Source organism: Schistocerca nitens, chromosome 11, assembly GCF_023898315.1.
Source record: "Schistocerca nitens isolate TAMUIC-IGC-003100 chromosome 11, iqSchNite1.1, whole genome shotgun sequence".
Lineage (NCBI taxonomy): Eukaryota > Metazoa > Arthropoda > Insecta > Orthoptera > Acrididae > Schistocerca > Schistocerca nitens.
In genome coordinates, this window is record NC_064624.1 from 108762917 (window position 1) to 108779178 (window position 16262).

Here is a 16262-nt window from a genome sequence, read left to right on the forward strand (position 1 = left end):
TGGCTATGTTTATGTTTGCTGTGAAGTTCCATTTGCTTCCTCAACAGATTTCATAATATCACATTTCACTTATCGCTGACAGTTAAAAATACATTTTCCCGTTCTGCATTTTTCACACGCAATTCTGCAGCCGGGCCGCAGCGCGACACCCGACGCGACAGCCTCGTCGGCCGCCGCTGCTCCGCACCCCCTGCAGGGCGTGCCGGCGCGTCCGCACTCGGCACCTCCCGCGCCGCCCCCGCAGCCCGCGGAGGCGCGGGGCCAGAGCCACGGCCACAGCGCGCCCCCGCCTGTCGAGTGCGCCGTCTGCTCCGAGCTCGGAGACGAGAACGTGCGGTTCGAGCCGTGCGGGCACCGCGTCACCTGCGAGGAGTGCGCCTCGCGCGTCAAGAAGTGTCTCCGCTGTGGACAGGTGGTCAACAAGAGGATCACCAGCGGTGAGTGCCCCACGTCCTCCGTCCTCCTCCACCTCTGCCCCAATCCTCACCGAGCGAGGGCAGCAGTGGTCGGCACACTGGACTCGCATTCGGGAGGACGACGGTTCAATCCCGCGTCCGGCCATCCCGATGTAGGTTTTCTGTGATTTCCCTAAATTGCTCTGGGCAAATGCTGGGATGGTTCCTTTAAAAGGTCACGGCCGATTTCCTTCTCCGTCCTTTCCTAATCCGATGAGACCGATGACCTCACTGTTTGATCTCTTTCCCCAGACAACCCAACCCAACCCAATCCTCACACCACTGTAATAGCCACTGGAGTCGTTCTCGATACTGTGTGCAGATTTTTTGTGTAGTCGGGAGAACGTTCATAAATCAGTAATGATACAGGGTTATTTCTTGATTAATATCCCTGTTGCAGTTATCAATTACAATGTGCCCTCTGAAAATAGCTGCACAAATATTCGTTCGGTCAGATCCTGATAAGATTTCAAAACAGTCCAAAAACTGTGAATCTTCTCTTAATGTTTAGAAATGTAAATTAGTGCGCTTCACAAAACAAAGTGTAGAATCCCTTGAGGAAAGCCAAGAAGACACGGTAACTCCAGTAGCCCGCAGTCCTATTTCAGAAGAGAAGGGAAGTGAAGTGAACAGGTAGAGTTTGACGTGTAAGCTGTTGAGTGTCTGTTCCCGTCGGCAGCTCACTAAAAAAGAGTTCCGTTTAGCAAACTGTGCTCGGAGAGCCCTCCTCCTCTCAGTCAGGTGAGCCTTTCAGTGTGATCTGAACGGCAAGGTCGCTTTGCTCATGTTCATTCACCCTATTCCTGGAGTGCACTAGTTGATTGTTGTCACATCAGAGGAAAGGGGATGGACAAAAGTATGTTCTTTCATCCATTACTTACAGTTTCAATGTACACACTGTGCAAACATTGTATCTAGTCTATGCAAACTAAGATGCCGACAGGGCATTAAAATTTAATAAAGCAATTCTTCACCCAACATTGGCACATTAAAAAAAAAAAAAAAATGTAATTGAATTTATACGGAATCACCACAAGAGGTCAGTGCTAGCGCAACGAGTTGTTCACGTGATATTCATTGGACTGTTGCCTGTAAACACGTGCCACGTCTCGGAAGAGAGCTGTGGCGGTGACGTGGCTCTGTTGTTGTTTCCGCGTAGTGATTTGCAAAGATGGAAAAATCGATATTCGAGCAGTGGTTAAGTACTTTGTAAAAGAAAGGAAGAGGAACTAGAGATCAAATTGCTAAAATTCGGTGGATTATGGAAAAAGCGAGAGAATTCCAGAAAGATGTGTACCTCTGCTTTATTGACTACGCCAAAGCCTTTGACTGCGTCGATCACAACAAATTACGGAACGTACTGAAAAACATGGGTGTACCAGATCACCTCATTCATCTGATACGGAGTTTATACCTTGACCAAGAAGCCACGGTGAGAACTATGTATGGAACAACGAAATGGATAAAGATTCAGAAAGGGGTCCGGCAAGGCTGCATACTGTCACCGTACTTATTCAATCTGTATGCAGAACGTGTTATGAGGAATGCGAGACTAGATGAAGGAGAAACAGGAATTAAAATAGCTGGAATAAATGTAAACAACCTCAGGTACGCGGAGGATACGATCCTGTTGGCAGAAAGTGAAGAAGAATTGAGAACACTCTTATTGAAGGTGAAAGACGAAAGTGAAAAGGCCGGTCTTATGCTGACTGTGAAGAAAACGAAAATTATGGCAACTACACCTACCAATTCGTGGGATATAGCAGGAGAAACCATGGAGATAATGACCACATTCAGTTATCTCGGTTCCCAGATCTCTGCTGATGGCGACTGCAGCCACGAAATCCGGAGATGCCTGTTGCTCGGTAGACAGGCGATGTCAAACCTTGACAAGGTTATAAGGTCCAGAGATATAACACTAGCAACAAAGATCCGTATTGTGAGGGCTATGGTCTTTCCAGTTGTGATGTATGGATGTGAGACCTGGACCATTAGAAAGGCTGAACGGTGAAGAATTGACTCCTTTGAATTGTGGTGTTGGAGGAAACTTCTTAGAGTTCCATGGACTGCAAAGAGAATGAACAGATCAATATTGGAGCAAATTAAACCAGATTTCTCCCTGGAAGGTCTAATGTTAAAACAAAAGCTAACCTACTTTGGACACACAATGCGAAGGCATGCCTCGCTCGAAAAAACATTAATGCTGGGGGAGATTGAAGGAACTAGAAGAAGAGGACGTTAGAGGATGAGATGGGTCGATGGCATCACAGAAGCAATGTGTTCCAACCTGGAAGGTCTACGGGAGAAAGTGCAAGACAGGAAAAAGTGGCGTGATTTGGTTCATGGGGTCACGAAGAGTCGGAACCGACTAAACGAATAGAGAGAGAGAGAGAGAGAGAGAGAGAGAGAGAAGAAAGGTATGGAAGCAAAGTACATTTGTGCCGATTTCCAGAATACACTGGGTGACTGATCCTTCATATTCAACTGTTGCCAAGTGGACAAATGAATTTAAATTTGGTCAGGTGAGCTTAGATGATGATCCGCACAGAGGTCGGCCGAGATGCGTTGCTACTCCAGAAATCATTGCAAAAGTGCACAAAATGGTCACGGACGATCACCGATTGAAAGCGCGTGAAATTGCTCACGCTTGCCAGATTTCATTTGCAAGGACATACCACATTTTAACTGTAGAATTGGAAATGGAAAAAAAATATCTGCAAGACGGATGCCACGACTCTTGACACTGGATCAAAAACGCACGAGAACGGACATACTGGAACAATGTTTGGCCCATTTTAGGAGAAATAAACAAGGTTTTTTGCACCAGTTTGTAACCGCAGATTAAACTTGAGTGCACTACTATACACCAGAGACAAAACAACAGTCAAAGCAGTGGAAACGTGCTGATTGTCCACAGCCAAAGAAAGCAAAAATGATTCCTTTGGCAGGAAAGGTCACGGCATCAGTATTCTGGGATACGAATGGGATTCTGTTTGTTGATTATCTCCCCACTGGCCAAACAATTGCCGGAGAATACTGTGCTAACCTCCTGCAACAAAAGATACGGGAAAAAAGATGAGGTTTAGCAAGGAAGAAAATCATCTTCCATCAAGACAATGCGCGCCCGCATACCTGCCATCGCCATGGCATAATTACGCGAACTAAGGTACGAATTGTTGCCACACCCACCTTATTCACGTGACGTGGCTCCGTCAGACTTCCAGCTCTTCCCAAAACTGAAAATTTTTCTTGGTGGTCAAAGATTCACTTCAGACGAATAACTGATAACCGGAGTTGACAACTAATTTGCAGGCCTGGAGGAAACTCATTTTTCGAGATGGGATCGAGGCACTTGAACATTGTTGGACCAAGTGCATTAATCTGCAAGGAGACTACATTGAAAAATAAAAAAGCTTTTTCTATTGCGTTCAGAAGACTTTTCAAACCACCCTCGTAAGTTCTTAAGCACATTGTACTTGTACAAGTCAGCAATCTAGAAACAGTGTACCTGGTCTAAAAGTAATGGAGATGCAGGCAGGATGTTGGAAGTTATTGAAACTATTCTCGATATACCACACTGCCGGTTGTAGTGTTTGGCGCGAAATCACCAGGCTGCTCTCAGAATTGACTCTCGAACAGGCGACGTAGAACTGCCCGTGTGAGGAGCAGTCCTCCCCCAGGTGGACACTTGCCACCTTTTACGACTGGCCAGGATATTTATTGAGTGCCATTGCAAAGTGGGGCTTGCGAGGGGGAACTGTAATCGCTTGAACTCAAATGGGTTGTCAGACAGTGTAAATGGTATTCACAGTACGAATACCGGTTCACCCCGAGCACATCCGGTAAGAATGGTGGTGTTGGTAATGTTTTTGTGGAGAGCAGTTACTCGTAGTCTAGTACCATTACAAAGTTTAGGCAGTTCAAGGTCCACAGTAGTAGCATGATTGTTGTACTAACCTTAAGGAGAAGTTTGGGAGAAAGAAGATCAGGTGGGTTAGTGCTATTAAGGAACTCCACTGGTTAGTGGACTACTTCATCTGTCTGCCACACTGACTCCGTAGAACTATATTCCATTTCTGACCTTCAAAAGGACATAAGTAGTATGTCATTAATAGTGCCAGCTCTGTTGTTCTCAGGTGTTGTACGCCCTGTTTACACATCCGGTCTGTGAACTTCATCCGTACGGTCAAAATATCGGGGTAAATTCTATCTGTTAGTTTTTTTAAGATTGTGACTACTGTTCCCTATTTTCAGTAGAGGTTCAGAAAACTCTCCAGCACACTTATCACCTCTTACATAGACTCCCATATTTTTCTTTAGATGCCGTTTCGTGAAATAGGGCCATAGATGCGAAGATTTTATGCACGTCCTAACCTCGTCAGCTCGGGCTCCTCTACGTACGAAAGGAAGCTAAAGTCCCCTGCCAGAGCACAGGAACTCCATCTATCACACAATCGTCACGTTTTATGTCTTTCAAAGTTCCGTTAATTGCTTCAAATCTGCCTTTGTGGGCCATAGTACTCTCATCCCATATAATAAATTTACATTCCTGGAGAACTTTACTCAGCCTAGAGATATTGCATACAAACGTTTTAAATTTGATGAGGCCGAACAGGAGTTTAAAGGCAGTGTGAGCTGTATCACCACCTTACAAAAGTGTCGCTAATTAAGGCAGTAGAAGCCTGGTCTTCTCCGAATGTACATCTGACCAAAAAGCAATTCTGGTAGCTGGAGTCAGAGGTTTTTGTTGATGCTGCGTTTTGAGTTCTTGTGATGATAATCGGTAGAAACTTTCGTCCCCTAACAGATATTTCGTTATTTCTAACTGAGAATCAAATACCATTTTTGATAGATTTAGCTTTAAAAATATTTTGATATAACAAAATATTTCTATTAAAACTTTTATCCCTTATTTACTCTCTTAGGTGTTGGGTTTCCAAAACCACTGAAACACACATTTTTTATGTCTAACTGAGAAGCCAAATACAAATTCTCATAGATTTAGTTTTAAAAATGCTTGGATCATTAAATATTTTCATAAAACATTTCGTCCCCTGTCACCCCCTTCCCTTCTTAGGGGTTGAAATCCAAAAACACTTAAAACCTATTATTTTTATTTCTAACCTAGACGTCAAATGCTAGTTTTCATAGATGTACCTTTAAAATACTGAGTAGTTCTTTCTTTTACAAAAAAGGGAAAAAAAATTTCACTCACTATTTCACTCCCTGAGGGGTTCAATTTTCAAAAATGTTGAAACAAGTATTTTTTTGTTTCTGACTGAGAAACATAATATCATTTTTCACGGTTCCACCTTCAAAATTTCCTTAATAGTGACATTTTTCAAGAAAACTGTTCATCCCATATTTGATCATCTTAGGGGTGGAATTTTGATAAAAATCCCTTTTTAAATGGTGCCTACAGTGTAATATCAAAATGCTCTCCAAATTTCAATTTTCTATGCTTAGCGGTTAGGCTGGGTGATGATGAGTCAGTGATTCAATCAGGACACTTGCTCTTATCTATAGAGATTGAAAAAATAAAATTTTTTCATGTTGTGGCCTGCACGCACGTTACACAGTTTTCACTTTACACAAAATTTCAAACCAGCATTAGCTGTTCTGGAGAGTTAAAGTTTCATTTAGGAACCTAATCCTAAATTTAATGATTAGACAAAGAACTGATAAAAGGTATCAGCTATACGGGGTATCTCTCCCAAGAGCCGTCAGGTGGATTTTCTCTGGTGTTTCGGGAGGTATTTGCAACTTTGTTTCTGCAGTGTGTAGGTCATGTGTGCCCAGACAAATACTGCTAATGACGTCTTTCGTGCAGTGCCACGTGTAGAAGGAAAGAGTCGATTTGTTTCCCATTACAAACAGAATTGTTTTTAAAGCAAAATATTGTGTGTCCAGATTTAGTATAGTACGATATCTGATTTAACGACACGTATTAAAAACTTTGAGGTTCGCCGATGACATTGTAATTCTGTCAGAGACAGCAAAGGACTTGGAAGAGCAGTTGAACGGAATGGACAGTGTCTTGAAAGGAGGATATAAGGTGAACATCAACAAAAGCAAAACGAGGATAATGGAATGTAGTCGAATTAAGTCGGGTGATGCTGAGGGAATTAGATTACGAAATGAGACAGTTAAAGTAGTAAAGGAGTTTTGCTATATGGGGATCAAAATAACTGATGATGGTCGAAGTAGAGAGTAGACTGGCAATGGCAAGGAAAGCGTTTCTGAAGAACTGAAATTTGTAACATCGGGTATAGATTTAAGTGTCAGGAAGTCATTTCTGAAAGTATTTGTATGGAGTGTAGCCATGTATGGAGTGTAGCCATGTATGGAAGTGAAACATGGACGATAAATAGTTTGGACAAGACGAGAATAGAAGCTTTCAAAATGTGGTGCTACAGAAGAATGCTGAAGATTAGATGGGTAGATCACATAACTAATGAGGAGGTACTGAATAGAATTGGGGAGAAGAGGAGTTTGTGGCACAACTTGACTAGAAGAAGGGATCGGTTGGTAGGACACGTTCTGAGGCATCAAGGCATCACCAATTTAGTATTGGAGGGCAGTGTGGAGGGTAAAAATCGTAGAGGGAGACCAAGAGATGAATACACTAAGCAGATTCAGAAGAATGTGGGTTGCAGTAGGTACTGGGAGATGAAGAAGCTTGCACAGGATAGAGTAGCATGGAGAACTGCATCAAACCAGTCTCAGGACTGAAGACAACAACAACAACAACATTAACAGGGATAGTAAAATGTGAAGAGTACACCAGTACTCAGGCAGCAAATCGGTAGCGCTGCTCCACGGTGGCAGCAGTCAGCTCGGACCGGGGCGAGACTTCCACTACGGGAGTAATTGTTATTCTTCACGTTTTACTGCCCCTGTTAATGCGTATTAATAAAAGGAATATCGCACTTGGTTAATTGGGACTGCCTTATCGAATGGCCGTGTAATATTCCAAATTAAAAATCATTTTGTTTTTAACGGGGAACAAAGTTACACCTTCCGGGCGTCGCACGAAAAATGTGATGAGCAGTATTTGTTTGAGCCGACAACAGACACACTACATAAAAAAAATCTGCAAATATTTGGCAAAACCACAGAGAAAATGCTGTGAGAGGCACCCTATGTATCCACCTACAAACGTACGAGGTTAGTGTTCTGTTGCTGTACTTTCTGGATAATACTCGAGTTTTAATGTAAGATCTGTTTCCTCCACAGACGGGCGCACCATCGCCTGCAAGTCACGACACCCGAGTGCCGAGAGACTGCGCTACCTCGAGTCGAAGATTGCCGAAATCGAAGAGACGCACTGCTGCTCCATATGCATGGAGCGACGGCGCAACGTCGCCTTCCTGTGCGGCCACGGCGCCTGCGCCCCCTGCTCGGCCACACTGCGCACCTGCCACATGTGCCGCAAGACCATAACGCGCAAGATAAACCTGTACTAGGCTGCCCGCCTCGGGACCGTGACGCGGAAAACTGGTGCTCGGCCGAGACTACGACGTACGGTGAAAACCTGTACCGGGCCACCTGCCACGTGCGTCGTGAGACAGTAGAGTGAGAGAGAAACCAGTGCCAGCCACATGTCACGGGTGTCGCAACCCTGTAACGTCGGAGATAAACCTGTACGGGCTACCCGTCACGTATTCCACGAGACAGTTGCATCCTGCCAGCTTCTACCGTCAAAGGCCTGCGGGTAGAGTCTACAGTGTCCCGGTGCGTCACCAGGCGATAGAAACGATTGCGGCGCTCCACTCGTTGCGCCGGTAAAGCCACGGCGTGTGTGTGTCCGTACACTTTTTATTTCTACCGGGAATAGTCTCACTCGACAGGAAATAGTGTGTCGTCACGTAAGGTCTCCGTCACGATGCAGTCTGACGCGGAGTGAGAGTATCTCGGTGACACTGTGCGGGCAGCTGTACAGTGTTGTTACAAATAGTGCAGTGCCACTCGAGTGCAGCCGAGAGTTGCACTGCGTGTTTACCCTTCGAGAAAAAAATGTTTTGCTTTCACTGCACAGTAACTCGCCTGCCTTTGGGGAAAGTCACTACAATAATGTGTTTGGCAGCAGTGGAATTATATGTCTCAGTACGATTTGAAATACTGTTGACTGATTGGGCATTGCAACATAGTTTTTGTGTCATTGTTCTCTTTCTGTGTGTAGGGTAGTCTATACTGACTGACTGGGTTGTTGTGTCACATTCTGTGGTTTACTATGGTGTGTGTGTGTGTGTGTGTGTGTGTGTGTGTGTGTGTGTGTGTGTGTGTGTGTGTGTGTGTGCGCGCATGCGTGTGAACGAGAGTGAGAGAGAGAGATTTAGGTTTAAAAAGTTTTAACTGTAAGTATATTCATTAGAATGAAGTTAGTAGACACATTTTTTAAGAACAAATGTTGCTACAAAAGCAGAAGTAGCATTTCGCCCGGTGCAAGCTCGACGGCAAAGCTAGAGTGTCATTTTGTACTACATGCAGGAGTGATATTGTGTGCCATCCAGGTTGTGAATTAGAATTTTATTTTCCTTGGCACTTACTCAGTCAAATGCAGTGGGGGCTCAGATTTGAAAGAGAGATTCTTTCCTCAGCAGTGGAAATTCCTAGCCGGAATACAAACAGTGGTAAGCCTTGTGTACAGATAGGCACATAAACAGGAAGCTGCATATCGGACAGCTGTTAAACTGCAATCCCTCATCACAGACTCCTTCGTGGTACGTGATTTCTTTCTTTCTCTGTGTGTGTGTGTGTGTGTGTGTGTGTGTGTGTGTGTGTGTGTGTGTGTGTGTGTGTGTGTGTGTGTACACATACAGGGTGTTACAAAAAGGTACGGCCAAACTTTCAGGAAACATTCCTCACACACAAAGAAAGAAAATATGTTACGTGGACATGTCTCCGGAAACGCTTACTTTCCATGTTAGAGCTCATTTTATTACTTCTCTTCAAATCACATTAACCGTGGAATGGAAACACACAGCAACAGAACGTACCAGCGTGACTTCAAACACTTTGTTACAGGAAATGTTCAAAATGTCCTCCGTTAGCGAGGATACGTGCATCCACCCTCCGTCGCACGGAATCCCTGATGCGCTGATGCAGCCCTGGAGAATGGCGTATTGTATCACAGCCGTCCACAATATGAGCACGAAGAGTCTCTACATTTGATACCGGGGTTGCGTAGACGAGAGCTTTCAAATGCCCCCATAAATGAAAGTGGAGAGGGTTGAGGTCAGGAGAGCGTGGAGACCACGGAATTGGTCCACCTCTACCAATCCGTCGGTCACCGAATCTGTTGTTGAGAAGCGTACGAACACTTCGACTGAAATGTGCAGGAGCTCCATCGTGCATGAACCACATGTTGTGTCGTACTTGTAAAGGCACATGTTCTAGTGTCACAGGTAGAGTATACCGTATGAAATCGTGATAACATGCTCCATTGAGCGTAGGTGGAAGAACATAGTGACGAAACTAAAATGAGCTCTAACATGGAAATTAAGCATTTCCGGACACATGTTCACATAACATCTTTTCTTTATTTGCGTGTGAGGAATGTTTCCTGAAAGTTGGGCCATACCTTTTTGTAACACCCCGTCCGTATACATGTACATGTAGGGTGTTTGTACATATACATGTACATGTAGGCTGTGCAATGCTTCCTATACACAGTTTGTCTTTACCATTGAAAACAGTCCCTCTCTTGACATTGTTTTTGTACATACTATCGCTTGTAATAGTTCTTTCAGATGAAACACAGCAGTTAGCACAGCAGGCTCACATTCGTAAGGAGCTGGTTTCTGGCTCTGGCCATCTCGGTGTCGGCTTTCTCACATTTCCCGAGACTCCATTATGTGAATGCTGGGACAGTTTCTCTGCAAAGGACCCTGCTGATTTTCTTCCCAATCTAAGCCTGTGGTTCACCTTTAATAATATTGTCAATGACAAGGCATTAAATAGTGTTATTTTTCCTTATTCAGGTCGTGGGACACACGTTTCTAAGCTTACAGGTGTAAGTCTTCCCACTGTAAGGGAAATAGCTTATTGCAGTTACAAACATTCTTCTGAAGCACGAGTATCACTTTTCCCAATTCTTATGTATGATTGGAAATGCTGGGGTGTAGTGGTTTTATAGCCTTATGAATTAAAGTCAAAGGCCAGAGGAGCAGAGCCAAAAAATTCATTCTTCACAGTCAAATAAAAGATGCAAAAGTTACAGTTTATGAATGTTGTCGTGTTAATTCGTGCAACATTCCAAATACGTGAGGTGGGCTTAGGCAAATAACGTATTATCAGTCATGCCGCAAGTGTAGTCCTAATTTATGGCTGTCCTAATTCTCATTTATGATCACAGACCACCTTAGTTATAAAATATCCAAATTTAATGTCAAAGTGATGTCCCCTCATCATTTCAACACTACTTCTTCTTCTCGACATGATTCTCCTTATGCAGGTCATTCACAGAGCCTCTTCTAAGCTTCTCTTTTCTCCCACAGTCTATCATTTAGCATCTCCTCCCATTGCAATCCTTTTTGGTTCACGCCATCCTTCACTGAGTCTCTCCATCTTGTCCATGGCTTTCCAGGTCCCATTCTTTTAATGTGACCAAACCATTTGGTTTTTAGGGACTCGATCAGCAGGGGATTTTGTGTTATTTCATTTCTTATCCTGTCTCTTCGTGTCTTACCGAGGATTCCTCGTAGAAATTGTATCTCTGTTGCTTGTATTCCACACAGATCTTTCTTAGTCAAGCGCAACATTCTGATCCGTAGGTCAAAATTGGAAGAAAATATGACTTGTATATCACGATCTTTGCTCTGGCAGTTATTTTCCAGTTTCTAATTATGTCGGATACAAAATAATAAAATTTTGAACAATTTTCCTTTCTCTCCTAAATTTCATCCTTGACGTTTCCTTTCGGGATTAATTTTCTTCCTAGATACTAGAAAGCATCTACTACTTGAATAATTTTTCCATTGTGAGTTAAATCTTTCATGTTTTCACTTTTCCTGCCAATTTTCATTACTTCGCTTTTTGTGAAGCTTATTTCCATTCCCGCTTCTTCAATTACTCTCTGTCAGGTATTTGGTTGCTCTTCAAAATTCTGCTCATTTACTTCCCGAATTATCATTAATCTGCATATGCTATGATTTTCATATCATCTGCTGTTGACCCTTGGCGAACTTTCCTTATGATGTTGTCCACGGCTATGTTAAAAAACACTGTGGAGTGCCTGCTTCCTTGCCAAGCCCTCTGTGCATTATAAACAGTTCTGATCTATTTGTCATCTATTATAACACAATTCAGGCATTTTTTGTACATTTCAGCACTTCTGTCGTATTTCTCGTTCACGTAGTAAATGTGAAATTGTACTGTGAATTCTGATAATGTGAAGGTGCTGCTATTAGAAGGTGGCATTTTTACAATTTTTCTGTCAGAAAATTCTGTCCTTGCAAGCTATTAATACAGTAAAACCTCATTTATACATTTTGAAGGGAGATGATAAAGTAAATGTGCAAGTTGGATTAATGTTAAAATGAAACTTTTTAATATACTTCTATTAAAGTCAAGTGTGTACAAATAAAATACAAATATATTGTACAGTGATAGGTACAGTAGCTCAGCTTATGCCTAAGTTATGGGAAATTAAAGTTATTTAGGCCTATGAATCAATTGCGGTTTGTTTTTTGGAAGCAATACTGAAGTCATAAATCAAGATTTCATATGCAGTCACTGTGCACATCTTGTCATCACTAATCTTATGTAACGTTGTGTTACTTGCAATGCAGTAAGTGCTTCTGACTGACTGAGAGGGTCCACAGGTCCACCATCCAATTCCTTGGATTCCCCAAAAATATTTATTTCAGCTGATACTTGCACTGCTACTTTAATTATTTCCTCCTCAGCTGGTACACAACACATAGCAGTACCAGCATCACAATCACCAGAATCAGTTCCATTTGAAATACGAACCCAGTCATTCAAGTTACTGTCTTTGTATATATAGTTAAAGGCTACCCAGCCATTGACCCTCGTCTGTGCGAATGCGCACAGGTTGCCCAAACTCTTACGGGAATCGCCAAAGTGTGCGCGAGTAATGAGTGAGTGGGCAAATGTGTATCAAATGTGTATAAGGTACAATACATATGTAGAATTGTGGACAGTTGGGAATGTGAGTCTCACGGGAAGCGTGCACGGGATAAGTCCCTGCAGTCGCGCTATTCATCTGTGTCCTCGGTGGCTCAGATTGATAGAGCGTCTGCCATGTAAGCAGGAGATCCCGGGTTCGAGTCCCGGTCGAGGCACACATTTTCAGCTGTCCACATCGAGGTATATCAGCAACACCTGTCGGCAGCTGAGGTTTTCAGTTAGTCATCATTTATTCATTGTCTTCTGGTATATTGAAATCTACGTCAAAATGTTCAGCATCTTCGGAGTCAGCTTGAGTTTCATCTTCTGTGATGTCAGTTTTTCAAAAGGAGTTGGGTTTGTGTATGGCTTCAATTGATCCCAAGCGTTCCTTATGTACTTCATTGCCAGGATAAGAAAAATAAATTAAAAAGCTACATTTACATATCTGTACTGAATTTAATTTAGTTGCTAGTGCTATTCTAAAAATGTTAGTGAAGTTCAGATGGAATTGACAGAGAATGTTATACATACATAGCATATGTGTAAAGTGTGTCCCAGCTTACAAATCTATTCTTTGGTTTATCTGCATCATATCCAGTTTAGGATCTTCCTTCCCACTGTCGAGATGTGCGATGACGTGATGAACCGGCATTTTTTGAAAGTTTTCATCATTTAACTTTTTAGCGAAGTCTAAGGCATTTTCTTTCAGTATTGCACCTGAAATAGGTACATTACCTGCACGCTGTTTCTGAAACCGAGTCTGTTGGCATTTTTTCCCACATCTGCAAACTTTCCATCTGGGATACGCATGCGTTTCTCATCACGTCTGGCTTTCGAAGCACTAGATCGTATCCATGTTTCAGTGGCCAGTATGGTAGTTAAGGTAGAATATGGGATTTTGAGATGCTTTGCAGTGCCCACTTTAGGTTCACAAGGACTTCTTTGCACTTCTTCAATTACATTTACTTTCTCCTGCATGGAAAGACGTCATCTTTTTCTTCGTGACAATCTCATCATTTTCGCATGCATAAAAATTGGAAACTACACTAAACAAATTGAGTTCACCCCTTACAAAAACACTGTTTCACTCGGTGTGCTCTCCACCTGCTGACACTACCATCAAGTGCCACTGGAATGTATTGTACTGCAGGCCGTGTTACCCCCTCCTTAGGACTCCGTGAGATGACGTCATTGAGAAGTGCTAGTCTGCAGTGTTCACGCATTCACACGGCGCGACACTTCGTGCGACGACTGAGAACAGGTTTAGCTGTTGCTGTGAGCAACTTAGATGCTACCACTGCTGCTGTTTTTGCTGATGTCTCGTGCTGACTGTTCATAAATGGCTACTCGCTGCTTGGCCGACCGACAGCACCATCCCCTCCCCCGAGTGGCGTCGTGTGAAGGCAGCTATTGTAGCAATGTTCCGCCAGGTTATACGATCTGAAACCAACTGTCACAAGGTCAACAACAACAGTGTCGCCACGTGTACTGACCCGCGATAATAACTGCGACTTTGGATGCAGACGGCAAACCAATAATCGCTCGCCACACTATATACAAAATGTTTCGAGATGATTTCTTGGTCTTTATATCATATAAGTCTGACAAAAATGACTGTGAAGGAGTAAAAATAATAGCGTAAAAGTGCAAAAACATATAAATGGAAAATGTGAAAGTGGGGTAACTCTGCATGTAAAATCGAAAACGTGCACAGTGTACAACATACAAGAGCAAAAAACGTAAGCTGAGAAATGTATAAATGCGGTTTCACTGTTTAAACAATGTTTCTAATAGGAAGGGATAAGCATGCTTCCAGACCACAAAAAAGTTTATCTATTGTCAGAAATTGGTGTAACATTTTTCTTGACTTCACCCTCTAATTGTACAGGTTTCTATTTCGGGAGCTCATCTCTTGCTACTTATTTTTGTAATGGGTTTATTTCAATTCCTTTTCTCCTCTTGAACTTTGTTTCTTAGACCATACCTTTTTTCCCCCCAAGTAGTTTCTTAATAAAGCCGATACACCCTTTCACTGTTCTGAGAAATGTATAGTAAGTGCTTCTCTAGTCATTATATACAGTGCTGTTAGAACAGATTTGTGTTACAAATTGTAACTCTCGTTTGTTTCTGTGCTTCTCCAGTATCCCTTAATATTTCTACATGAGAATTTCTGCTTACAGTCTCAGCTTTGACAACTTTTTGTCTGTGCCGTGCCATGTTTATTAGTAATGCCACACCTCAAATTATTCAGTTTTATTTTGTCAGCATTCACATCATTTTTATTTCAGAATTGTTTCCAATGAATGCAATAAATTTAGTCACCTTCTTGAAAATTTTCAGATTATATTGGTTACAAATTTTACACAGAATACAGATTTCACCTTGCAGGTAACATTTATTTTAATGTTGGTGTACAGACAATGGAAAACAGTGACTGTGTGTGTGTGTGTGTGTGTGTGTGTGTGTGTGTGTGTGTGTATATTACATTAAGATGGGTTTTCTGGTCTTAGTGATTTCATCCATAAAAGTATTAAAAATAAGAGGTGAATACTGTAATCTTATGTGATCCATTTATTTGTTGTGATTGTATGTTTTTGGAACTATTTTACTAAAGTGTAATTATATTCACATCTGACCTTCTATCTGCTCTTTCAGTCATGGCAGTGAAGTGTTTATTCCTAAGTTTGTATGTGATTCGCAGGCATTGCAAGCCGCTGCAGGCAGGCTTACCATGTACCCAATAGCCATGTGTTGTGCTGAAGTGAGAAAGAATATTTACGTGCCAAATACCACATACTTTTACAGCAGAGATACAGCTGTGCGTCGCCATGTTAAATGAAGTTCTCTCCAATTGTTAAAGCTATAAAGCAGCTGCTTTCTCCGGTGAAAAGTCTCTGACATGCAGTTGTTTTAACTGTAATGATGTACTAAAAGGTAGTTATAAATGTTACTGCAGACTGGCATCAAAGATTGTTTTTTTGAAACATGGAATTTGTTACCGACAATACAAAATGGATGTTGTACTTGAATAAGTATTATATATCTCTCATTCCGATTCGCCATCAAGTAATAAAAGAAAATGTATCAAAAAATAATTGTAATGTTTTAATTTTAGTGCTTGTTGTACAATACTGCAGGTCCTCAGCGGAAAATAAACCACGAGTAGTATATCATATTAAATAATGTAGTTGATGTGCCAACATATAAAAAGTCATTTCCGTTTTGTCCATGTTACTACTGAATACTACAATGAATCAACAGTATTTGAAATATTAAGTAACACACTGTAGCCTAGTGGTTAATAAAAAAAGAAAAGAGAGAAGAAAAGAAAAAGAAAAAAAAGGTTGAATATGTGGGAAGAAATGGTGAATAAAAAGGGGGTTTTAAAATCGTAAATGACCGTGAAGAAAGGAAAGAATGAAATGCAAATCGGACTTTGTATTCCAGAAAGGCTATAGTTGGGGTGGTCCTTGTGGTGTTTTTGAGCAAAAGTTAAACCAATTTCCACTACAAAACTTACTGAAAAGAAACAGAGAATAACAGAATGTAACTGACAGGGGGAAGTGGCGTAGATGAGAGATCATCCTTTACCAGGTTAACTTGTCTTCTTTCGGGCGGCGTCCAGGTCTTCAAAAATCTCCTTCATTTCTGCGTGAAAAGTCTGCTCCGAAA

The 16262-nt window shown here is 42.1% G+C and overlaps 1 protein-coding gene across 1 annotated transcript in view; it reads left to right on the top strand.

Moving 5' to 3' along the window:
• Positions 1-15663, top strand: part of LOC126213578 (E3 ubiquitin-protein ligase MIB2) — a 233694-nt gene extending 218031 nt beyond the window's left edge. The window contains exons 18-19 of the mRNA XM_049941425.1: positions 280-437; positions 7692-15663. Of these exons, the coding sequence (XP_049797382.1) occupies positions 280-437; positions 7692-7921 (388 nt within the window). The 3' untranslated portion in view covers positions 7922-15663. The remainder of the gene's footprint in view (positions 1-279; positions 438-7691) is intronic.
• Positions 15664-16262: the final 599 nt, after the last annotated feature.